We start from the raw sequence: 26221 nt of genomic DNA on the forward strand, positions 1-26221 counted from the left end.
AACGGCCATGTATGCACTGGAACCAGCACTAGACAATTCATGAAAGGTCAGTTAGAAATCAATGCAGGGAAAATCTCTAGTGGCTTCACAGTGAACTTGGCAGCTGTGTTCTAACCTGCACCAGATTGTTCTTGTCCACTCTGTTGAGCTTAGGAAGTTGCAGTGCCTCAAGGACAGGCCTCATAATGAACTCTATAATAAGATCTTCGGAAACATTCCACAGCTCCATTGTCACTGAGTCCCAGTCCACAGTCTTTTGAAAATCTGGCCCCACATCTCTACAACTAAAATAAATGTTTCTACCCACATTGAGAGGAAAAAATGTTTTTATATTGTGCCTTTCATGATCTCAGAACATACCAAAGAGCTTTTACTACGTTAGTGATGTTAACCTGTGAGGTCAAGTGTGAAGATCCTGAAAAAGTATTCTTCAACCATGGTATAATGCACTGGAGGCTGTAAAATGTGCATCAGGTTCGTCTGTCCACTCCAAAATGCAATAGATTTTAGACAGGTTGATTCCCAAGGAAGATATTTATATAAAGACAACAACTGGCACCTCTTTGGAGTTTTTAATGCAGGTAAATATAAGGAAGTAATACATTCTAAATCAAGGAAAAGGAGATTAGGAGCATTGACAAATAACTTGGTTAAAGGGGTAGATTTTAGAGGGGTATTAAATGAGGTGAGAGTCGTGGAGAGATGCAGAGAAATGGGAGGAAATTCACAGTGCAGCACCTAGGTAGCAACACTCAAAATACTGGGACAAGAGCACCAGAAAAACAGAGAGCTCTAGGCCCGAAACGTCAGCCTTCCTGCTCCTCTGATGCTGCTTGACCTGCTGTGTTCATCCAGCTCTACACCTTATTAACTTGTTAACAGCATGTTCGCAAGCATAAAATTCACTAAAGAGGAAGAAAACAACAAACAGCTCCTGCTCTTGTATGTCATGGTACAGAGACTAATGTCGTTGGGGTGGTTGCTGGTGTAATTGAGTATCTGGTCCGTATGTGTGGTCTTTCTATATACACCAGTCTGGAGTTCCCTGTTGTTTTTGTATTCTACCATTGTGTGCAAGAAGGGTAGTCAGTTGTTCTCTTCCTTCATGAATTTTATTCCAGTGAGGATGATGTTTTGTGTGTTGGTGGGTTTTTCTAGTTTTGTGCGTTTAATAATCACGAAGGTGTCATCTACGTAGCAGACCCAGAGTTTGGGTTGTATAGTGGGGAGTGCTGTCTGTTCTAACCTTTTTACATTACTGCTTCTAACCTTTTGCATTACTGCTTCTGCAATCAGTCCTGATTTTGGGGACCCCGTTAGTGTTCCGTTGGCTTAATTGTGTATGATGTCATTGAAGGTGAAGTGGGTTGTGAGGCACCGATCCGGTCGTTTCATGGTGGTGTCCTTATTGATGTTGGTGCCCTGTGTTGCCTGCTTGCATGATTTGTCCAGCAATGGGACGATTGTTTCTTCGGCTAGGTCGATGTTTATGAGTGTAAATAGTGCTGTTATGTCGAAGGATATCATTATCTCTTCCACTTCTATTCTTTCGCTCTTGATGATGTTGAGGAATTCTTGGGATGAGTGGATGGAGTGGGTAGTATTTCAACTTCTGATGTAGTTCTTTGGCAAGTCTATATGTTGGCGTACCTGGCAGTGAGACAGGGGGTCTGAGGGGAACCCCTGTTGTGTACCTTGGGGAGTCTGTAGAATTGGGGTGCGTTGGATTCCTGTGGCTTTTTTTTTTTTTGGTACTCTATTTTGCTGATGTCTTGAGTTGTGTAATTTCTTTAGGGTCGTTGTAATCCAGTTCCCTAACTGTGGTGTTGGGTCTATTGCCACCTGTTGCAACGGAGCTGCATCAGGACACTGTATAAATGAGCCACAACACATTGCAGCAACCCAGAACTACGCAAAGCATAACAGGAACACTTGTATGGAGTCTTCAAAAGAAATGGATACCTGAAAAGCACAATCTGCCGTTACCTCCAAGACAGACAGACCACAACAGGAAGACACAACACGACCAGACTCACTAATCACCCCACCGTACATCAAGGACATATCAGAGATTACCATAAGACTACTCAGACCCCTAGGTATCAGAGTAGCCCACAAACCGACAATCACCCTATGACAGCTACTGACAAACGTAAAGGATCCCATACCCAAAACCAGCAAAACTAAGGTAATATACAAATACTACGCAAGGACTGTGAGAAACACTACATAGGCCAAACTGGAAGAAAACTGACAATACAGATACAGGAACACCAAATAACCACCAAGAGACATGGCCAATTCTCACTTGTCTCACTACACATGGACAACAAGGGACATGAATTCAACTTGGACAACACAGCTATAATCACACAAGCCAAGGGAATTCCTGGAGGCCTGGTATTCCAACAGGAACTCCATGGACAAACACATGGAATTAGACCCTTTGTACAAACCACTGAGAAACAAAACCAGAAGTAATACCAGTTACGCCAGCAAACCAAGGCATATAAATAACAAGCAGGACAGAACACCGATGCTTCACCTGATGTTACCCAGCAGGGTAACGAAACATTTGCAACCAAACCCACCGGCTCGACGAGTATGTCTACAACCTCATCCACAACCTGAGCTACAAATCTTCTCAAAGTTTAGGAGTTATTGTGACTGGTCCATGGGAAGGGTGGAGCAGATAGCTGAGTAGGAAGATGGACAGGTTGGGTCAGATCAGAAGGGGGAGGGCTGGACATATAGGATAAGGCTGGGAGCTGGATAGATTTTATAGCTGGTGAAATCAATGTTAAGGCCATTGGGCTGTATATATCTGATGGTGTACCTCCAGTTTACATTTGGCCTCATTCTGACAGTGGAGCAGGCAAAGGATGGACATGTCATCAGGGGAGTGAGAGGGGAAATTAAAATGGATGGCAACTGGAAGGTCGGGTTGGTTGTTGCGTGCACAGCACAGATGCTCTGTGAGCTGGTCCCCGAGTCTGCGTTTAGTCTCCCCGATATTGAGGAGACCACGTTGGGAGCAATGGATACAGTAGATAAGGTTGGATGAAGTGCAGCTGAATCTCTACTGGATATGGAAGGATTGTTTGGACGGAGGCGAGGGGGGAGGTGTGGGGACAGATGTTGTACCTCTTGCAGTTGTAGGGAAAGGTACTGGGAGTGGTGGGGAGTGTAGAGCTGACAAGGGAGTTATGGAATGAACGATCCCTGTGGAAAGCGAACAGGGATGGGGAGGGAAATATCTTCTTCATGGTGGGATCTGCTTGAAGGTGGCAGAAATGTCGGAGAATGATGAGTTGGATCCGGAGTTTGGGGGTTTGGTACGTGAGGACTAAGGGGACTCTATCCTTTTTCCTGCTGGGGGCGTGGGGGAGGGTTTAAGGGCAGAAGTGTCGGAAATGGAGGAGATGCGATTGAGGGCATCCTTAATAACACAGGAGGGGAAATTACGGTCCCCAAAGTCAGAGGATATTTAGGATGTTCTGCCGTGGTACGCCTCATCCTAGGAGCGGATGCAGCAGAGGCAAAGGAATTGGGAGTATTGCAGGAGGGTGGTTGAGAGATGTAGTAAGGTAGTTGTGGGAGTCAGTGGGTTTGAAATGGATGTCGGTGGTGAGTCGGTTTCCGGAGATGGAGATCTCCGGAAGATGGCTATCTCCAGGAAGGGGAAGGAGGTGTCAGAAATAGTCCAGGTGAATTTGAGGGTACAGTGGAAGGTGTTGGCAAAGTTGATGAACTGCTCAAGCTCCTTGTGGGAGCAAGCGGCCACACAGATTGCAGTCATCAATATAGTGGTGAAGCATGGCCTTGGCGTAATTGTGGAAGAGGGACTGTTCCAAAACTCCTACAAAGAGGCAGGCATAGCTCAGGCCCATGTGGGTGCCCATGGCCACTTCTTTGGTTTGTAGGAAGTGGGAGGAATCAAAGAAGAAAGGTTCAGCCAAGCAAATAAGTGTGTCAGTGGAGGGGGACTGTTTTGGGCCTGCAGGAGAGGAAGGGGAGAGCTTTTAAGCCCTCTGTAGATGGAATACAGGTGTACAGGGACTGTACATCCATGGTGAAGATGGGGTGTTGGGGGCCAGGGAATTGACAGTTTTGGAAAAGGTGAGTGTGTGAGTTATGTCACGAACGTAGGTAGGGAGTTCCTGGACCAAAGGGGAAAGAATGGAGTTGAGGTCGGGGGAGATGAGCTCGATGGGACAGGAGCAGGCAGAGACAATGGGTCAACTGGGCAGTGAGGTTTATGGATTTTGGGTAGGAGATAGTTCCCTAACCCTGCATCGCCTGTTTCTATCAGGTTGGAGGCTGTGGATGGGAGATCTCCCAAAATGATGAGGTTGTTGATGGTCTTGGAGATCAGTGGTGGGATCATGATCGAGGGGACAAAGACTAACACCTTGCCTCTGATGACACAGCCTCAAATTTTGGCCTTTTTGTCTGACCTAGCTTTGTTTGTTGAACAAACTTTTTAAATATTTTTGACCATCTCACATTTTGTTTAGTTTTCTTCCTGAAAGTTGACACACGTTTTGGGAGTTTAGTCTCTGGCCTTTGTTTTATAAGCATTTATAACAAATTTAAGGGGTCCTGTCACTTCAGCATATACCAATTTAGAAAGAACTGAATCATATGACTTGAGGAACATCCCTACTGACAAACTGTAACAAGGAAATTCCTTTTCATCCCAAGCAATAGTACATTCTTGACAATCTTTAACTGTAGTCTTTTAAGTTTGTTCACTGGTCTAATATATAACCAGTACTTACGACACATTCACAACGTTTTTACTTACAAATCATGGCCTGAAACTTGTTGTACTGATTCAGAAAACTCTTACGCCCTTTATGTGGGAGCACAGGCCCAAGTCTGTCTCTGCCAGAATAGGAATCAAACCCCAACTCCCCTGCACTCCTCCTCCCCCCCCCCCCCCCCCCCCTCCCCCACCCACCCCAATCACTCCTGGTGTTTAGTCTGGCTAGGCAGAGTGTAGATCAGCTGAACTAATGGGCTCCCTATGAAACAGATGCTGCACTTCAAAGCGAGTTATAGCATGTGAAGGGATGAGATGTTTTGATGACATGAAAGATATTACACATGAAACTCTTTAATAAAAGAGCTAGAATCTGCAGATCATATTACACTGTTACTTCCACAGCATTGCCAGTTTGGAAGAGCAGCCCCCTAAATTCCATTTCACCACAGAGGGAAGAAATAGAAGCCAAGTCTTGTTTCTGGGTCCGAAACCCACCTCTCTTTGCAAGCTGATTAAAACTTAGATTTTTGTAGATGGAAGGCTTTTATTGGCTATTGGGACAAGAATGAAGGTTGGTCAGTTGACCTGTGGGACTTGTTTAGACGTCCCATAGAAGCCATCATGGAGGCAGCTGAGTGTTTTGAGAGAGAGAGATTGTGTCAAAATCTTCGACTTCATCAGACAGAAATGAGAGGTCACAGAGGAGCCCAAGGCCTGAGCAGCACTGCAGACTCTGGCTTCAATCAAAGCCAACCTGGATCTATTTCTGGAGACTGTCAGGACAGGAGGAAAGTCCCCTTCTCAAAGGCTACCACAAGAAGACTGGAATGTGCCATAGAGGTATAATTTCCCCCCCCCTACAAATGATGAATGGTTATGAATTATAAATGATTTTCTCATATTTTACAGTGAAAAACACAGTAAAAAGTGAAAGCTTCTATTGTTGCCATTTTGAATAGTATAAGAATTATTTAAAGAAATAGGTTAAAGAGAGTCCACAGCACTTCTACCACCACTTTGCCATAGCCAGTGCAGGACCCAACCACCGTGAAAGTTGGTGCTCCTCAAGTGCCAACTTTCACCTCTGGGCCTACCTCACCGATTTCTGGTAGCCAATGCTGGGTTCCATGCTTACCCCTCTGCCAGCCGCCTCCTTGATGCTGCTGCCAAGGTTCTGTTCCAGACATCTCAGCTGTCTCGCTGCCAGTCAACAGGCTGTCCAGCTACTGCCATGCTCTGGCCCCCAATGAAGCACTTCCCTACCGCCTTCCTCGTCGATGCCATCACTGCCATGACTGAGTTCGCCCCGGAAAATAAGTAGAAGTAAAAACTGAAAAGATTTAATACAGAAGAGGAAGAAAAAAGTGGACGAGCCCCAGGCTCAGGAGCCCACACCACACACTGCCACCACCTTGGATATATCTACACCTCTGCTTCCTTCTTGGATCAGCTTTCCCCTTTTAGAGACTGCTCATCCTCAAGGTTCCCATCTCTGGAGGGTTATATCATGGCAGACAACAACAATGAGCAAGACTCTTGCAAGACAGTACCAGCTACCTGTTTCAGACTCTGGAATGCCCATTGCAGAAAGCCAGTGGCCTCTCAGCGGTTGTCCTGTTGAGCAGGTGCAGTTGGTTGTGGGAGCCAAGACAGGAACAGGATAAAGAGGTCAATGACTAACTATCCACATACACTGGGGTAAAGTGATGATAAAGAATGAAAGAGCCATGGCAATAGTCAGGGAAGCAAGCACAGATATTAAAAGAAGCTCTTGTGGTTACTGACCAGTGAGATGTTTGGGGGACGTTGATGGCAGATCACTGGGTGCCAAGATTGCCTCGAATTCAATCAATAATGTCCTGAACTTAGGGGAGTCCATTAAGTGTTTGTCATTAAAAGATGTCATGGCCAGCTTTGAGTAAGAGGGTATTGGTGATCTGCAAAATGTAATGAACAACCACTTGTAAGGATGCTACCGAAGGCTCACAGCTGAGCCTTAGAGCCAAAAACCGAAAAAAACACAAGGGCACAGTGACTTTGATACCCATTCACAGGGCATGACAACTAGTGCTGGGAAGAGCAAGATCTTCAGAGATGAGGGCACATATGTCAGTGACTGTATCACTGGTGAGTCCCACTCTGCGCCAGCATTGATTCCCAGGCATTTCCAGGTAGTTTTTGTTTATAGCTGGTGATTGTGACAAGCTGGGTTTCTGTCCTTCTTGTGGCTCATGTTGACCTTCATCAATATCTTGTCCACATTGCAAGCTGCAATCTTCCTGACATGTTTAGTGTATCTTTTTTGAAAGAAATACAACAGATAGACCCTGAATAGAGACAGCTGTGTCAAACCACCCACACATGGTTCTGATTCAATTTCTGAGTGTTATTATTTAAAAGGCAAATTGTTAATAAAGAAATGAAGTTCAACATGCAGTAGTTCCATATGAGTATCATAACACTAGTGGCTGATAAAAAATCAATTAAATCTGTAACTTTAATTCCAATACCAGTTTTTGATGAACGATTTAGCTTTAGATTTTATTGTCATGTGTACTTAGGTTGTGTACAGCCCTACCTGACACCAGGAGTGTGAGTCAGTATCTTTTAACAAAAATGGATGCTGCAACAAGATTTCCTGAGACAGCGCCAATCCTTCACAAGATACGGATTACCCAAAGAAATATTTGATCACTGTTCAATGACAGGCTAGGAGAGCAGGGAAAGAAGTGTCAGATGGAATACAAGGTTAGAAAATATGAGGTTATGCACTTTGGGAGGAAGAGCTGAGGCTTAGACTATTTTGTAAACAGTGAATGGCTTTGGATGCCTGAAATACAAAGGCACTTAGAAGTCCTATTTCAGGATTCTCTTCAGCTTAACATGCAGGTTCAGTTGGCAGTAAGGAAAGCAAATGCAATGTTAGCATTCATTTCAAGAACGCCAGAATGCAAGAGCAAAGATGTACTGCTGAGGCTATATAAGGCTCTGGTCAGAATGCATTTGGAATATTGAGCAGTTTTAGGCCCTGTATCTAAGGAAGGATGTGCTGGCATTGGAGGGGTTCCAGGGGATGAAGGGCTTGTCACATGAGAAGCAGTAGAACACTCGGTCTGTATTCGATGGAGTTTTGGAGGAGGAGGGGGAATCTGATTGAAACTTACAGAATACGGACAGATGTAGATAGGGTGGACACTAGTAGGAGAGACAAGGACCTGACGGCATAACCTCAGAGCAAAGGAATGACCCTTTACAACTCCAGGAGTTGGGATGCCATTTTGAGGTCAAAGAGCATAGTGATGAGACCTCTTCTGGAGTACTATGCACAATTCTGGTCATCCTACTACAGGAAGGATATTATTAAGTTAGAGAGGGTTCAGAAAACATTTACCAGGATGTTGCTGGGAATGGATGGTTCGAGTTAAAAATATAGCCTGGATAAGCCCAAACTTTTTCCCCTGGATCATAGGAGTTTGAGGGGTGACCTTTTTGAGGTTTATAAAATCATGAGGGGCATAGATAAAGTGAATAGCAAGGATCTTTTCCCTAGGTTGGGGGAGTTCAAAACTAGGGGGACATATTTTTAAGGAGAGAGGAGAAAGACTTAAAAAAGGACATGAGGGGTAACTTTTGTTTTACATAACATTTCATATATGGAATGAACTAATAAATGAAGTGGTGGATGCTGGTACAGCTACAACATTTAAGATATATGAGTACATAAATAGGAAAGGTTTGGAGGAATATGAACCAAACACAGGCAAGTGGGACTAGTTTGGTTTGGGAACATGGTCGGCATGGACGAGTTGAATCGAAGGGTCTGTTTCCATGCTGTATGACTGTATGACTCTATGACAATGTAATTCCCATGCAACAGTTTCAAGTTGTAAATCTCCCCCCATATCTTAAGTCATAGAATACTTAAACAAAACCATTAAGGAGTTTTCATTTGCAATGATTCATTCTGGCTGTTTTTAGAGTAGTTATCAAGTACAACAAAGTCATGCTTTTTCTAATTTTCACTATCTTTAAACTTTCCTCAACAATGATACTTTTCACATTCAAATGCTATGGAAATATCAGAATGCTAATTCAACTTATATTTCATTAGGATGCATAATACTTTCACTTTTGACAGCTGAGTTTGAATCCACAAATGTAGCCAGATCAGCAAGTTTCTTTTGAGCGTAACAATCTCGAATAATGAAGCTTGAGGTAATGCAGACCAAACTTCATGGTGTTCAGCATCAACTTATGCTAAGAGGATGCCTTCTGTGAAAATTGACTGCACTAGTACAATATTTCCAAAGGAGAGCCACAGAGTCAGAGTAATACAGCACAGAAACAGGTCCGCCTCGTCCACACTGACTAGACATCCCAATCTGACCTAGTCCCATTTGCTAGTCTCTATCCCTCTAAACTCTTCCTGTTCATATACCTATCCAGGTGCTTTTTAAATGTTATAATTGTACCTGCTTCCACCACTTCCTCTGGTAGTTCATTCCATACACGCACCACTCTCTGCATGAAAAAGTTGCTCCTCAAGTCCTTTTTAAATCTTTTCCCTCTCACCTTAAACCCATGACCTCTAGTTTTGGACTCCACCCTAGGAAAGAGACTTTTGCTATTCACCCCTACCCACGCCCCTCATGTTTTTATAAGCCTCTATAAGGTCACCCCTCAGCCTCCAATGCTCTGGGGAAAATAGCCGCAGCCTATTCAAGCGTCTCCTTAGAGCTCAACCCCTCCACCCAACAACTTCCTTGTAAATCTTTTCTGCACCCTCTCCAGTTTATCAACATCCTTCCTATAGAAGGATGACCAGAATTGGACGCAGTATTCTAATAGTGGCCTCACTAGTATCCTATACAGCCGTAACATGACCTCCCAACTCCTATGCTGAGTGCACTGACCAATGAAGACAAGCATACCAATACCGTCTTCCCCACCCTGTTTACCTGCAACTCCACTTTCAAGGAACAATGCACCTACACTTGTTGAGCAAAAGCAGAGGAAGTTTTATCCTCCACTTTCAGAGCACAAAATGCTGAGGTTAGCAAAGTTACTGTAATTTTCTAATTGTATTTCACTAACACAATAACCAGATTGAAATTTATTACCAAGTTGCGTTTTCAATAACTCAAATCAAAAAAAAATGTTTGCGAACAGTGCATTTTTGTAAACTCAACATGAGTTTAAAAATCAGTAACATTTCACCCGTGTAAACATTTGGAATCAAATATCTGCAACACATTTGCCAATATTTAGATTAGAATGTTTAGCAGTTGAAAGGTACAGAATAATCAGTGATATTCCCTCCGTATAGCAAGCTATTTTACAGCACAACATGGCTCAACTTCAATTCATTTTCACATTCAGCAAAATTTGGGCAGCTGCCCAGGAGTGATCAGTGATTTTTTTAAAAAAAAAGTTACAGCCTTTAGCTGGAGAATTCAATTACATTTCTTTGTTGCAAAAATTATGTGACATTAATGAGGGGATAAAATTGTCCTTTGACTTAACAGCTAAGGGGCAGTTTGGAGTCATTATTGTACAGCTTCCAGTAACTCTGTGAAGTTCTGAAGCTCCCAGATACTTGTGGAAATCCTGTAACAAAAGAAAATGAATTACTGTTATGCTCCAGTGGTGAAATGACCTTGTCAGACTAACATTCAATAGTCAAGAATTAGAACAGTATTCAAATACAAAAGGAAAACTTGCTGTCCGCTGGTGTCAGAAAACCTTTCTAAATTATATTGCAAATGATTTATAATCCTAGACTCTTGGACTGCAGCAGAAATGAAGAATGGAATTTCTGACGCCCAACTTAAATCTCAAGGATTGGTAATTGACATGGGTACCTATTTACATTAAGCACAGCACTCTCATGGAATTTGCCCAAGGCAGAAGAAAAATATAAATTAGGAGCTTGCCACTCTAGCCAGAGAGCAACTTTTTATATAAAACAAAAAAAACTGTGGATGCTGGAGATCTGCAACAAAAACAAAAACAAATTCTAATGAAGTCACTGGACTCAATGTTAACTCTGCTTTCTCCCCACAGATGCTGCCAGACCTGCAGTGTTTCACCAGCAATTTGTTTTTGTAGCAAATTCTTATGTTCTCGTTGATAAATAACTAACAGTGTTGACCCTATTTTTGCTGGTATGTAGTCATGTACTTTACACAGCAGGGTAAAGGAGACATCCAGATGGGAGCACAGGCTCAAGAAGCTGCTTAGTCTCTCCATTTCTTTTACAATGCGTCATTCCATAACTAACACTCCCAAAACAAAACATTTCAGTAAAACTCAAACAATAAATTAATTCCAACATAAATGTATAGATCAGCATTAAAAAGTTGTATAAACTCACCTTCCGAAAGCATTAAGGAGTGCAACAGTATCTTGACGCTTTAGATGGAATCTTTGAGATGGACCAGAGTCTGGTAAGTTTTTTATTTGTTTCTCTGAGAACAGGATTTTCAAAGCAGTACCCAATCCCTGTGTCTTTGGATTATAGTAATATATTAATATCTTGTCAGGCATGAGGCAGTTTTAAAATACTTTTTTTTTGGAGGAGATGCCTAATACTGACCTGAAGCTTGCCCCAGAGTCTACATTTAAAGCAACCAACACAATCCATTATTTTTGAAATGTTTTTGAAATGCAGACGAAATTCTTCCTACGATAGGAAAGAAATGCAGATTTTATTTTCTTGTTATACCATTAAATCCAAAAAATCAGGTTTTCTGTTACCATTCAGGCCACAATCCATTCATTGAGAATGGACAGACTTTAACCAATCCTACTCTGAAGCCAGGGGTACAGACAAGTGACAAGAGAATTGTCACCAAATTCACCCCTACCATTCTGTAATATTTTATCTCCATTGCACAAGAATTAGCCTCATTAATGCTGTGCAGGGCTCTGGACTTTAAAAACAAATCTTACTGCAACTTTATTGTATGTCAAATTCATTATGTCCAAAACACAGGGGCCCTATCCACAAATTCCTGTTACAAAGCTTCAAACTAGCCACAAAAACTCTATGTAACCTGATTTGCTTACAAATACGCTCAGTCAAAAATAAAATTGGATAAAAACATGTGAAAAATGTTCAGTTTGTGTTGTTCGGCACCATCATGCTAAATGGTATTTATTTCAAACAGAACTAAACTCAAAACTGAACATCCAGGAGGGCATTTTGGGTCATCAGTAGAATTGTAGTCAACCGCAATCTGTAACCTGATGGCCCAGCATAGCCTCCATTATAACGTTACCATCAAGCAAGGGGAAATTAATCCTGGTTCAGTGAAGAGTGCATGAGAGCATGCCAGGAGCAGCACCAGGCGTGCCAAAAAAATGAGATGTCAACCTGGTGGAGCCACAACACAAAATTACTTGCATGCCAAGACAACAGAAGCAACATGCAATAAACAGAGCCAAGAAATCCCACGACCAAAGGATTAGATCCAAGCCCTAGTCTGCTGTGGTGTGGAATTCACGTGCGAAACCCAAAATAGTGTAAACAGCAATTGCATTTATTGAGTGGAAATTTTATTGCAATTCTTTTGCAGGTTGTTCATTAACAATTATAAAAGTGTTAATTTATATTAATTTACAACTACAGGTATTCTACCTGCTAAAATAAACAAAGCTGTTTGCTCGCCTCAGAACCGTATGATGGTGACGCTATGTACACCACATATGCTCCATAGCCAAGAGAGGGCACTAGTAATTTATTCACTCTTTTGTTGGTAGCTTTTTATGCTTATCTTTATTTGCTGTCTATTGTTGTACACTTTATTCAGGTTGATATTTTGTGCAGATGAAATGTAAAAGTTAATTCGCATCAAGTTGCCCAAGTGATCTATCATAATTTCTTTCTGTATTGATACTTAATCAAGTTCATGAAGCTAAACCCATGCTCACAGTCAGCACTTGATGCCTGAAATGTTGTGCAATGTCTGGGTGAATGGACATTTCTGGTCATTTCTTAGAACATATCTACCAAATTACTGAATGTCTGGTATCAGTGAATCATCCCCAATTACCTCAACTGTATATTTCTCCTTGTCCAATTAACAAATATATCATATCTAAACTGCTGTTTCTTAAACTGAAACTATCCGAGCTGCTTTTATTAGGCAATTGTGATCATGAACACCTAAAATGCAATCTGTAATGTCATCAATGCAGTCAAACTTTTCTTGTGTATTACATGCTACAGCGTGAATTCCTGAGACATGTCATAGAGTCATGGAGCATGGAAATAAACCCTTCGCTCCAACCAGCCTATGCTGAACATAATCCCAGACTAAACTAATCCCACCTGCCTGCTGCTGGACCATATCCCTCAAAACCTTTCCTGTTCATGTACTTATCCAAGTATCCTAAGTGTTGTAACTGTGCCCACATCCACCATTTCCTCAGGAAGTTCATTCCACACGCAAAACACGCTCTGTATTAAAACAAAAGTTGCTCCTCATGTCTGCGGACATTGCAGCTTCAGCTGGGAAACAGGCAAGCATCAGATTCCTAACGTTCATCAGCATTGTTGGGAATTTTGGTTGAAGAATGTGCTGCATCTAAAATTGCCTCATTTCAGTTGTTTTGCAGCATGCCACCCTGTTCTCTGGTTGTCTCTGCTGGGATTAACATGCTGGCTCCCAGCAAGTGGGCAAAAAGAGCCTCAGGTTGGTACACCTTACCCTGCTGCTTTTACAGATGTACCACAGAAAGCACCCTATCCGGATGCATCACGGCTTGGTATGACAACTACTCTGCCCAAGACCGCAAGAAATTACAGAGTTGAGAACGCGGCATAGTCCATCACACAAACCAGACTTCCTTCTATTCAACGGATTCAAGAACAGCTTCTTCCCCACTGTTATCATACTTATGAACAGACATCTTACATTAAAGTTTATCTCTCTCTGCACCTTCTCTGTAACAGTAACACTATATTCTGTTCTGTTACCCTGATGTTCTTTTGTATGGTATGATTTGTCTGGATAGCATGCAAAACAATGCTTTTTACTGTATCTCAGTACGTGACAATAATAAAATCAAATCAAATCTTCATTCTCTGTATCTTGTAAGTTCATAAGCAGTGGTTTCCTCTAATTTTCTTCTCAGTTGGACAAGCTTCGGAGGCCCATACATGGCAGTCACTTCCAGAACTGGAAGACAATATCACGATTGACGTTCTGACACTGATCGCCAGGCACGACCATGTAGTTTAGAGGGACTATTGTTCATAGACCATTTGAACCCAAGATGGTGGAAGTAATTGGCGATTGCATCTTCTGCCACCAACACCTTAATCATCCTGGACAGGATCTCTAGAACAGTTGGGTTACTCCTGTCAGCTGCCATTAGTAGTTAATTTTTGGTTCCTGATCGCTCAGACTCATTGACGTAGCTTGGCTGTGGCATGGGGAGGCAATAATGTTAGCTAAACAGTACAGACCAACAATATCACTTCTCAGAATCACCCCTCAAAAAAAAATGTGCAGTAAGTCATTGCCTGCTTGACAAACAGTATCTTCATAATCTGCTCCATCCCTTGCTGCACTTCACTATGGTTCTTGCCATTGAATTAGATAGAATGCTGTGAAGTTGCAGCATGTTTGCAGTCAATCTAAAATTTGCTTGAAAAGGTTAGGCTTTCAAATGAAATTTAGGTATGTCAAACAACCAAATTAACTTTTAAAAATGTGGAGTTACAGAATTTAATCAGAATTTTTAAAATTAATCGTTCCTCATCCAATAATCTGACATTTCTTTTATTTTTTATTTCTATACCCAATTTAGCCACAAATTAAATGGTCTAATTGATGCTTACTGGGACAGACGAGGTCATTCATTAATGATTCTTCAATGTCATCTCTTAGATTCTCTGGAAGGGGTGATATAGTGTTTTTGCTTTTTAAGTTAAAGTAGATGGCTGCCAATTTTCATTCACCACTAGTAGCAAAATCCAACCAAATTTCTAAATTATACCATCAATTTTGTCATTAAATTAACATTCTGTCTGCAAAATTAACTCAGGTGCTTCTTTTGGAATCAGGATAGTCTGGATAGGATAAAGTACATCTGACTGATATGTGAAATCATTAATACAATAAAACATTATCGCAAAGATCTTCACTAGAAATTATGGAATTATTTAATCGTCAGATTGGATTATAATCGAAACAGCTGTTTTTGAATAAACAACATTTGTCTGACAATCCAATTCGCTAATGTTCACGTATCTGTACTTTCAGCAAATGTCAGATGATAATCAGCGACGGAAATCTCAAGTTGTTCCAAAATTATATGTCCTTCTTTGCCCTGTATTTGTACTTTGAGACCAACTGCATAAACTCTATGGATATCATGGCCAAAATAGGGTAATTCAACATTGATCAGAATTGGAATTTGGGATCTTCCAGTGCTCAGTGCCACACCATATTGTGGATTTAGCTCTGTACCAACAAGGCAGCTGACCTTTTTCTTTTTTAAACTGAGCATTTAACTCCATGTAATTTCATTGAAAAATGCACCTAGCTTATTGGCTTTTGATAGGATGCAATAACATCCAATATGACATAAATACTGTCACACTCTTCCCCTTCCACCATTTGCTGCATAACGAATGGGATGCAGTGTTCCATAGAGAAGCTTTTCATAGAGGTAGACAAACATGAGGCTAGAAGAACACAGCAAGCCAGGCAGCATCTGGACGAAAGGAGGTCAACTTTTTGGGTATTACCTCTTGAAGAAAGGTAATACTCAAAAAGTTGACTTCTCCTTTCCTCCACATGATGCCTAGCTTGCTGTGTTCTCCTAGCCTCCTGTTTGTCTACCTTGGATTCCAGCATCTGCAGTTTTTTTTTTGTCCCTAACCAAGGTTTTGATAGAACCTTGATCAGCAATATGCAATTTTCACTAGTAATAGTTGGGATTTTAGTAGTTATAATATGTCGTGAGTGTATGTATCAAAATCCCAAGTAATAATTGAATTTCTGTTGGCACTGTGAACAAATAGCTAAAAGCTCACGAATTTGCTGTTGTTCTGCCTGAAGGAAGGTCATGGGCTCATTGCCTGTTGATGCTTCATCCTGAGCTTTTTCTAGGCATACTTTTTCAGTAGGAAGTTCCCATTGTTGTCCACTCCCAGAGAGAGGGCAAGGAGGTCAGTCACAGTCTGTCTCAGCTGAAACAGGAATCAAATCCATGCTCCTGGTATTATTCTGAATCACACACTAGGTGTTTTAACCAAACTGTGCTAACTGGCCTGGCACTCTGCTGTAACTAGATGGCTACTGTAATCTTACTTAATGTTAGAGAACTGCTGAAACAATCCAAAATATGGACTAGTAAAGAGACATTATATTGGTTTGTGCTGTAAGTTAATCATTCATAAATTTATAAAGGAAACTTTTTTGAGCAAAGTGTATGATATCGTGAATTCTGTTTAACTCAAGGTGCTAAGGAGCTTATGTCGTTAGTGCATTACCTACAATGGCTTGTCATCAGAAAATGCACCTGCATCAAATGAACCATGGCTTACAATTGACCCTTTGTCTCTAAGCATAAAACATTTTCAGCATATTGTTACCTTGAGATTTTCAGCTTCCTTTTTTTCCCCAGCAAACAAGGAATGTTCATCAAAGGGAAAGGGAAATGATCTAGAATAGAACACTTTGTTATTATTTGGAAATCCATTACTGAGTAACAACAGAAATGTAATTTGCAACGTATTGTCCATTATCAGCTTTCTCTGAATTTACTTGGTTACAGAAAATATGGATTCAAAGAGTGACAACTATACACATATCTATTTTGATAGGGTACTACATCAAAGATTTATTAGAATGATTCAGGTACTTAGTATTAGCAGGATATGTAGTCATATAGATAGTGAAATGACAGTGATACCAAAATGAGCACATGAATAGAGGATTTCTGGGATGTAGGTAATGTGTCCAGGGATCTGCTCTAAGACTTGTGTTACTATCATTATAAAGGCATGAGTTAAAAAAGCTAGCTAGTATTTTTGAAATTTAATATTAATAAATTAAGGGACATAAATTGAGAAAGAATGCAGGAGATTACAGGGAGATAGGCAAAATAGTGAAATGGGAAAATGCGTGACAGGCGTCATGAGGAAGTGTGAAGTTGGAAATAGAATAGACACTGGAAATCTATACAATACAGACTTATGGCATGAGGAGATTAGATAGTATGGGTTAGTAACTATAAAAAAAAACAGGCATAAGAATATTGTTATTATTCTGTTGCAAGTGTGTTTGTATTTTCTTTTCATGTAGCAGCAATTTTTTTTTTAAATGGGTGCTGTATTTCTTAGAATCCCCACAGTGTGGAAGCAGGCCATTTGGCTCATCCCACTCAGACCCACCCCCTACCCTATCCCTGTAACCCTGCATTTCCCATGGCTAACCCACCTAGCCAAGATGTCCCTGGACACTATGGGCAACTTAGCATGGCCAATCCACCTAACCTGTACACCTTCGGACTATGGGAGGAAGCCAAAGCGCCGAGAGGAAACCCATACAGATACAGGGTGACTATGCAAATTCCACACAGACAGTCACCCAAAGGTGGAATTGAACCTGGGACCCTGGAAGCAGAGCTAACCACTGAGCCACCATGTAATCATGTGTGCTGTGAAATGGACGGGTAAAATATTTCAATGCCACTTTTATCTTGTACCATTGGTATCAAGATAGAACTGCAAGTAGGTGACAAGTATTCATTACTTATGAAATTCAAAAATTCATTCATGTAACATACTCTTAGCAGATCAATATTTTTCAATTCACAATATTGAAGAAAACGGAGGAGCCAAAGAGGTCGAATAACGGAATTTGGATTAAAAATTTTCAGACTATCTGCTGCAACCCATGTGACAGATTCTGCTTTTAAAAATTTCAGATTAGGCAAATCCTAATGTGTGTAACTGACTCAGAATTAAGAACATCACACTTAGAATTTTTCTGCAAGTTATCAGCTCTGAAATGAGAAGGATTTCTTTTGGGATAATGGGAGTTGCAGGGTGCTTTGTGGATTTAGCCCTTTAATCAAACTTGTCATCATCATCATCAGAATTACAAACTAGAAGACAGGACTAATATGGTCCAGTTTCTTACAACTGTGATAACAACAAACCAATTTCTTTGACAAAGCTTTCACAAGACTGCTTGAAGCAACAGGCACAATCAGGTTTTCTTTAAAACCAAAGAACAATAAGGCAGCTATTACTGATCATTTGACACAGCACCTTCTTACAAAGCTTGTTAAAAATCTAAGGTTGCTTTTAACAAACAATTGCTTACTTAGCCAACTGAAGAATTTCCAGAAGAAGTTTTTTATTTTTTGTATCCTGTGCGTTGTTTCCTGTGTAAAGTTGGAAGGTAGAACGCTCAAAGTAAGGCAACACCTTAGCTAAAGCCCTCAACTCTATGAGGTACAAGAAATAAAGATTTCGGAGTCTCCGTGGTCCTTCTCCCTTGGTAATCTGTGCATCAAATCGCTGCTTGAATTCTGTGATGTTGTGTCCCCACTTTCTTTTGTACCAGGTATCTGTGGAAAAAAAGTTTATTCTACCTTAGCTTGGATTAGTTTGGATTCACTTGATCCTCTTGTATTAGTATCCTAAGAAAACATTAAAACAAATATAATTTTAACTCATTCATAGAACAGCAATGTCAATGAATTAGCAAAATGGGCATTATGAACAATTTTTAAACAATAGCAATAAATTACTTATTGACACATGCGGTCAATGTATGTTAGTTAGTTGATCAGTATGGAAGATCAGTGTGATAGATGATTCAGATTTATAAAATAATATGGTTAACTTTTGTATTGTAATGTTCTGCTCGGTCTTCCATGATTAATGAAAGCTCTAAATACTTAAATGCGGAAAATGATTAGGCATGAAGAAAATAGAAACAATGTTTCAATGCGAGTTCCTCATTCATGACAAAAAAATACCTGTAGTAAACTTCACTAACACTAAATTTAATTGTCACCACTTCTAGTTATAAATACCCTTTTGCTTGAATTACAGAAGCAATTATAAATCATGACCTGCAGAAGAGTTTACTGGTCCTAATGACTCTCTGGCCTGGAATATATCATACTCTTGCATCAGTAATCTTTCCTGTTTCCATTTGTTTCGAATGTACAAGTTATTTGGTCACTTCCCTTTTGTCCTTTCCAACCTCCAGCTTTCAATTGGCTGAAATTGATCTATTCAGCTAATACCTTTTTTTTAAAATTGCTATTTTCAAAACTGACAATGTCAGAAAAGGTCATTGAAACAAAAACTTTTTCTTTTCTTAAGATATCTTTCTATAAATAAATATCAGTCAGAGGAATAGATCAACTGTTTGTGATAGTGGGACAGAGTGAAGGAGAATGCAGGACTATTAGTGTGTAAAGTTCTGGTTTAGGATTTAACATAATAGCTGTTATACAATATCAGTGAAACATCTCACAGCATTTCACAGGAGCATGATGAAACAAAACTTTGACATCTGTTCGGGGATGTGAAGGATAGGTGATCAAAAGCTTGATTGAAAGGTAGATTTCAAGGTTCTGAGAGAGAGGCAGAGGGGTTTAAAAGAAAAAGGAAGAAAATTTGCAGCCACAAACAGCCACCAATTATGGAATAGTTAAAATCAGGGAGGCACAAGAGATCAAAATTGAATGACATTGGAGATGTCAAAGGATTCTTAGATTGAAGCTAGGTTACAAAGATAAGAGTGAAGCTACGGAGGGAGTTGAAAGTAATGAGAGTTTGAAAGTCAAGGCATTACTCAACTGCAAGACTCACTGCAGATCAGTGAACACAGATATGGTGAACTAGCCTTAGTGAGAGTTCTCGATGAAGGGTGGAAAATGGAAAGCCAGTCAAGAGAACATTGAAATAGACAAGTGCAAAGGTAAAGGCATAGATGAGGATTTCAACAAATGAGCTGAGGGAGAGCAGACTCCAATAATGAAGGAGGCAGTCTTGGAGGAGTGCATTTGTCTCAGTAGCTCAGTCAAATGCAACATCAAGGTTGTGAATGGTCTGGCTCAGCCTCAGACCACAGCTAGGTGGAGACCAAAGGCAGTGAGTTCAATGTGCTTAGCTTGAGGGCATTTTTGTCCCATAGAGGTATTGGATATCAGACCACTGTGTGACAAATCAGAGACGTGATGAGGTTGAGGTTGGTGTCATCTGGGTACATGTGGAACCCGATGGTGTTTTCACGTCATAACGCCAAGGACAGATGAGAAATAGGAATGAGCCAAAGATAGGCACTTCAGAGGTAACACTCTAAAAAAGTGGAAAGAAATCATTCCAGATGATTCTCTGGCTCTAACTAGGTAGGCAAATACTAAACTAGGTAAGGCTGGATGAAAATCACTCCTAGCTGCCTTCTAAAATTACTTAGCATGTCACTCAGTTCAGGGGCAATTTAGAGATGGATAACCAATGCTTCTTTTGTCAGCAATGCCCAGATCCCATAAAAGAACTAAAAATAAACGGGTTGATCACTGTAAAAACCAAAAGAACTGCAGATGCTGTAAATCAGGAACAAAAACAAAGTTGCTGGAAAAGCTTAGCAGGTCTGGCAGCTGTGAAGGAGAAAACAGTGTTAAAGTTTCGGGTCCGGTGACCCTTCCTCAGGTGTAGTTTGATCACTGTTCCTGTCAAAGTGGTCAGTTTTCTTCGATTCCAGTTGCTTCAGGAGCGTAAGTACTATGAAATGGATTTACTCAATATCATAGTGCAAGGTGTGAAAAAATGAAAAACTGACTGGTCAATGAGGATCTACATTGCCATTAGAACATTCAGCATTTAGTAGATTGTTATTACTGATCACAAGAATGTTGGAAAACAGATGGAAGGGAACACCAATGAATTTCTACACACCTACCTTGTAATAGATATCGTGCACTAAGATGTATGTTGATGCTTGTATGCAGACCGGAAACTGCTCGATAGAATGATCTCTTCTCTAAACACAATCCTGAAATAGAAAGTTTGTTCCATTCTTTGATAATAATTGGTATATATTAATACATATTGAATACTTGTCAAACACAAGTACAAAGGGCTTCAACATTAGTTGTTTCTATGAAATCAGACAGGCACAGTCCTATCTGATAACATATGACCATTATTGTACACTAAGCAGTCAAGTAAATGGAGAATAAGAAAATGCAGTTACCTTGCAGCCAGCTATAGAAGCTTCCACCTATTTGAGAAAACAAAAATGCAATCTTAGGTAAAATTCTTAGATGTGGTTTTCATTTTTATGATGAGTAAAAGTTCAGGCATTTAAGTCAAAGCAATACTTAAGATCCTACTTGTATTCTGCATTTTTAAGTCTGGCTTTATTCAAAGAAATGGAAAAGTTTTTATTATCCTTTGCACCCTTAACTCATCCAACAAAAGAAATTTTTAAAATGGTTAAATAAATTCTTTACTGGAAATAGGATTCTAGAAATGAATGGAATTAACTTTGTTGTCAACGCTAGTGAACGTTTAAACAGCACAGGTGATCCAGTGAAATTCTCTACTGTGATGACACTAAATGATCAACCATTCTGCGTATGTGCAGGAATAAATTCTAAGAGGGTTGTTGAGAGTTGCATAACATCTCACTTTTTCTGAATAAACTGTAATGAAGTTGCTGTTAGCAACACTAGAGATTAAGCTGGCAGTTGATAACATATTGCTAAAACATCAAAAAGCTTGCAATATTGTAAACACACTTACTTTGATAAAACAGATCTGTGATTTTAGTACCTGTAGATAACAGATTTGTTTTGCTGATTTGTTTTTAAATCTCCTGGTTCTTTTGTCATTTCACATTGTTTTGTTGTCAACTAAATGCATGTTAAAAGCTACAACAGTCAATATTGAAGACAGCTGAAAAATCATTAATCATAAATAAGGACAAGTGAAATTACATTATCCACACAATGAAATGTGTATACTGCAGTTTGAAGGTAAATTGTCATTTTTTTTGGAGATTCTAAAGGTGTTGCTGTGGTCCCCAGAGTAAGCATTTCACTGCAATGTAAAAACAGGCTTCAACCGCAGATCCAAGCTAACAGCTGCAGCATCCCATAGCGGAGCAACAGAAATTACCTTCATCACCTGCAAAAGGCAAATGTACCAATTCAAAAGACTGTTAAAAACGTCTAATTTCCTCATATTGCAACATTAAATAAATGCAAATACAAACAAAAAGTAATTTTCACTTCATCTGTAGATTTGTAGAGCAATATTTGCATGCAATTAAAACGGCGTCTTTTTTATTCAGTCAAAAGATGTAGGCTCGATCAGCATATATTGTCCATACCTAATGGACCTAGGAAAAGTGGTGGTGAGCTACCTTCGCAAACTGCTACATTCCTTGGCACATAGATATACCCACAGTGCAGTCAGGGAGAGTGTTTAAGAATTTTTATCTAGTGACAATGAAGGAAAAATAATAGTTCTGAGTCAGGATGGTGTATGGCTGAGAGGTGTAATTGCATGTGATTGTGTTCCCATTCACCTGCTGCCCTATCCTTCTAGATGGTAGAGGTTGTGGATTTGGAAGGTGCAATCTAAGAAGCTTTGAGTTCTTCTACTGCAACTTTTAGATGTACATGCTGCTCCTACTGTAATAGAGGGAGTGAATTTTGAAGGTGTTATAAGCAATGCCAATCAAGCAAGCTCTTTTTACTTGGATGGTGTCAAGCCTCTTCGGTGTTATTGGAGCTGCACCCATCCAGGCAAGCAGGGAGTATTCCATCACACTCCTGACTTGTGTCTTGTCGATGTGCCTTTGGGGAGTCAGGAGGGGAGTTATTTCCCCACAGAGTTTCCAGCTTCTGACCAGCTCGTGGCCACATTTATATGGTTGGTACAATCCACTTTCCAGTCAATGGTAACCCCAGGAGTTGATAATGGAGGTGTCAGTGTTGATAATACAACTGAATGTCAAGGGGTGGTGGTTAGCTTTCCTCTTGTTGGAGATTGCTATTGTATGGTATTTGTGTGGCAAAAACATTACTTGCCACTTATCAGTCCAGGCCCAAATATAGTCCCAGTCTTGCTCCTATGGACATGGACTGCTTCAGCAACTGAGTTGCCGCAAATGGCACTGAACATTGCTGATGATTGCACAATAACCTCACCATGGAGAGAAAGTCATTGATGAAGTAGCTGAAGTTAGGTGAGCCTAGAATAGTACTCTGAGGAACTTAGGCACTTGTGGCACAGTAGTAGTGGCCCTACCTCTGAGCCAGGAGACTTGGATTCAAGTCACACCTGTCTCAGAAGTGTGTAATAACATCTCTGAACAGGCCGATTAGAAAATATCTACTCTCAAGAACTCAGGGCTTTTGTGGTGCAGTTAGTGTGTCCCTTCCTCTAAGCCAGGCATCTCAGGTTCAAGTCCTATCTGATCCAGAGGTGTGTCATCACACCTCTGAGCAGGTTGATCAGAAAATATCTACTGTGAGCAACATTACATGTAGTTTGCATGCCAGTTTCTTTGTACTGTAGCTTCTAAAGGTTGACACCTTATTTTTAAGGTATGCCTGGTGTTGCTCCTGGCATGCCTGCTTGCACTCTTCATTGAATCAGAGTGGATCTCCAGCTTGATGGTGATAGTGGAGTAAGAAAATGTTATAAAAGGTTACAGATTATGGCTGAGTACAATCTGTTGCACTTCATGGATGCCCAATCAAGTTGTTAGTTCTGTTCAAAATCAATCCCACATTTAGCACAGTAGTGGTGTTACGTAACACAATGGAGGGTTCCTCCAGAGAACATGGAACTTGAGTTTCCACAAGGACAGTGCAGTTGTCACTCTACCAATACTGTCACAGTCAGATGCATCTGCTACAAGTAAATTGGTGGGGATACAGTCAATTAAGGTTCTCCCTCTACATCTACCACAGACCTAGGCATAGCCCCTATATCTTTAGGTCTCAGTCAGGGCAGATTTTAGGTTTCACTCCCTCAAGACCCTAAACTGTTCTAACTACCAATCAGTATGACACCAGACTGGATGATTTCTTTTTTCACTCTACAGGCCCACTCAAGCCTATATACAATAAAAAGCAAACTTCAATATCAATCCTCTTTTGTTCTGCATTCAAATTCTTCAGATTACACAGCAGCAAAGAAGTCTCCGTGAAGATCAGTGGGACCACATTCTGTCAATCTGAAAAACCTTCATCATCAAACTTAATTGGTTCCATATCCATCAATACCCCTGCCTAAGTTCTCTCAATCTCTTCTTAAATGCCATATAACCCTGCATCACAGTGACAGTATCATTGCAAATTTCCACTATCTTATGAGAAAACATCTTTTTAGATTTACCTCACGTCTAATCTATTTCTAACCTTAATATTATTCTCTATTATTCTAGATTTCCACCACTAGAAGATGTAGGTTCTCCGTATGTAGCCTACTCTATCACTTGCTAATTTTAAATCCCAGAGACTTGAGGAATTACAAGTTTATGTAGTCTGCTCTCATAATATGAATTGTTAAATTCTGGTGAATCTGTACCATGCTACTGCCAAGGAAATATCTCCTTCCTGAGGTCTGTGCCCAAAATTAAATGCAATTTAAATGGGGATCATTACTTCCTCATTTTAGATTCCATCCACCTTCCCTTGAAATGGACAGTCACTTTCCTAAATACCTTTACATCTGTGCACCAACTTTCAGGGATTTGAGTACATCAGCATCCGAATATGCGTGCACCTTCATATTTCCTAGGCTCCCAACATCAAGAACATTACTTCCTCAGCTCTAGAATAAGAAAACTCACTAACCCAGGATAGATTAACATTTTGTTATTTGTCCTCAATTAAAAGTGTAATCAACTTAATTGGATAGTTGCATTCAGTTTTTTGAAATGAATCCCCTTTTCTCACTATGATATACATGTTATAAGTCATGGTATTGCTAAATAAATTTGGTAATATATATTTTACAGTTGATCGATCAGAAATACCACAGCCAACATAGTTACTGGAGTTGTCCAAAACAATTGTTCTGAATACACAAAAAAAAGTCACATTGTTAACTCACCTCTGCCAGGAAGCAATGGGTTGAATGGTCTTCTAATGGAGTTTGGCCTACAGTGAGGAGAGAAATAAATAATTGCTATCTTTATACTATATACAGTTTAATGATTGACTATAGTTTGTTAAAGAACTGAGAGCACTTTGTTCTATTGACAGATTACGTACTTGAAACAGTTTTCTTCATAGATACTGTTCCAGATTTTCCATGCTTCTGGACCTTTATAGCCTGTGTAACGTTCGGGGTTGAGAAGCAGATCTACATATTCAGCATCTGGAGAGTGTTCATCTAAGGGACAAAGTTATACTCCATTCAAGAATTTACTTTTCTTCAACATTAGTGCAGTTTCCCTCAAGAGCTAGTTGGCATTGGACAATGCTATTCAACTCCATGGCAGGACAGTTTGACCTGTATATTTCATGATAACATATCAATTCAAGCCAACCAAATCTGGGGGTTAGTGGGGACAGGGAGGAGTGTGTGTGTATGTGTGTGCGCGCGTGTGCGTGTGTGTGTCATATAGAGAGATGTAATAATATGCTGACTTTGTCTCAGTAGAATGGTTTATCTTTTATATCTGATGTCTGTTCAAAGCAAAGCCTAGCAGGGACGACCAAAGTCATATGAAGCCTCCATCGCTACAAGATGTCAATGTAGCCATTCATTTCTTGTATCTATTATGCCATCAGTTTCTTTCGAGTTTACAGCGTAAATAAGGGCAAATTATTGCAGATGCTGGCAATCTGAAATAAGAACAAACTGAGAATGAGAGAGAAACCTAGCAGGTCTGGCAACATTTGTTGCGAGAGAAACAGAGTTAACGTTTTGATTCCTAAGTGGCAGTAATATTCCAACGAAGCTCAATGCAAGAAACATGATTTTTCTGCTTTGGAATTTTATAGACCCAGGACTCATCTTTGAGGTCATTAACTTCAGAGTATGATTATATGTCTTACATTTCAATTAGAGTTCCCCCGCCCATATATTGTTTGTTTTGTTGGTATTGCTGTCAGTAGAATGGACCCACTTTTCTGTATTCCACACATATCATTTACACCTACTTCACATCTCCATCTCTCCTTTACTGCCATTAGCACTTGCTTTGTGTTTTGCTCTGGGCATCCTCACCATTCACTCCTCTCCGATTCTATCAACAGTGTGTAAACCACTATATTCCAAATCCTTCAGTTCTGAAGAATCATGTTTGACTTGAAACATGAATATTGTTTCTCCCCACAGATGCTGCCAGTCCTATTGAGTTTCTCCAGCATTCTCTGTTTTTATTTATAACTAGACTATTTATAACTATAACTATAACTATAACCAGGGGGAGGCGATGGTCT

General features: G+C 40.3%; 2 protein-coding genes across 3 annotated transcripts in view; both read right to left on the reverse strand.

Moving 5' to 3' along the window:
- gnpnat1 (glucosamine-phosphate N-acetyltransferase 1) overlaps window positions 1-26221 on the reverse strand; it is a 190989-nt gene that overhangs the window by 138196 nt on the left and 26572 nt on the right. The gene's annotated exons all lie outside the window — the stretch shown is intronic.
- LOC109912467 (ERO1-like protein alpha) overlaps window positions 9881-26221 on the reverse strand; it is an 18865-nt gene continuing 2524 nt past the window's right edge. The window contains exons 2-11 of the mRNA XM_048600113.1: window positions 25046-25166; window positions 24885-24931; window positions 21933-21941; window positions 21007-21033; window positions 20713-20805; window positions 18115-18361; window positions 16377-16446; window positions 11364-11450; window positions 11142-11275; window positions 9881-10375 (exon numbers count right to left, since the gene is read on the reverse strand). Coding sequence (XP_048456070.1) covers window positions 10315-10375; window positions 11142-11275; window positions 11364-11450; window positions 16377-16446; window positions 18115-18361; window positions 20713-20805; window positions 21007-21033; window positions 21933-21941; window positions 24885-24931; window positions 25046-25166 — 896 coding nt within the window. The 3' untranslated portion in view covers window positions 9881-10314. The remainder of the gene's footprint in view (window positions 10376-11141; window positions 11276-11363; window positions 11451-16376; window positions 16447-18114; window positions 18362-20712; window positions 20806-21006; window positions 21034-21932; window positions 21942-24884; window positions 24932-25045; window positions 25167-26221) is intronic.

Source organism: Rhincodon typus, chromosome 8, assembly GCF_021869965.1.
Source record: "Rhincodon typus isolate 14 chromosome 8, sRhiTyp1.1, whole genome shotgun sequence".
Taxonomy (NCBI): Eukaryota; Metazoa; Chordata; class Chondrichthyes; order Orectolobiformes; family Rhincodontidae; genus Rhincodon; species Rhincodon typus.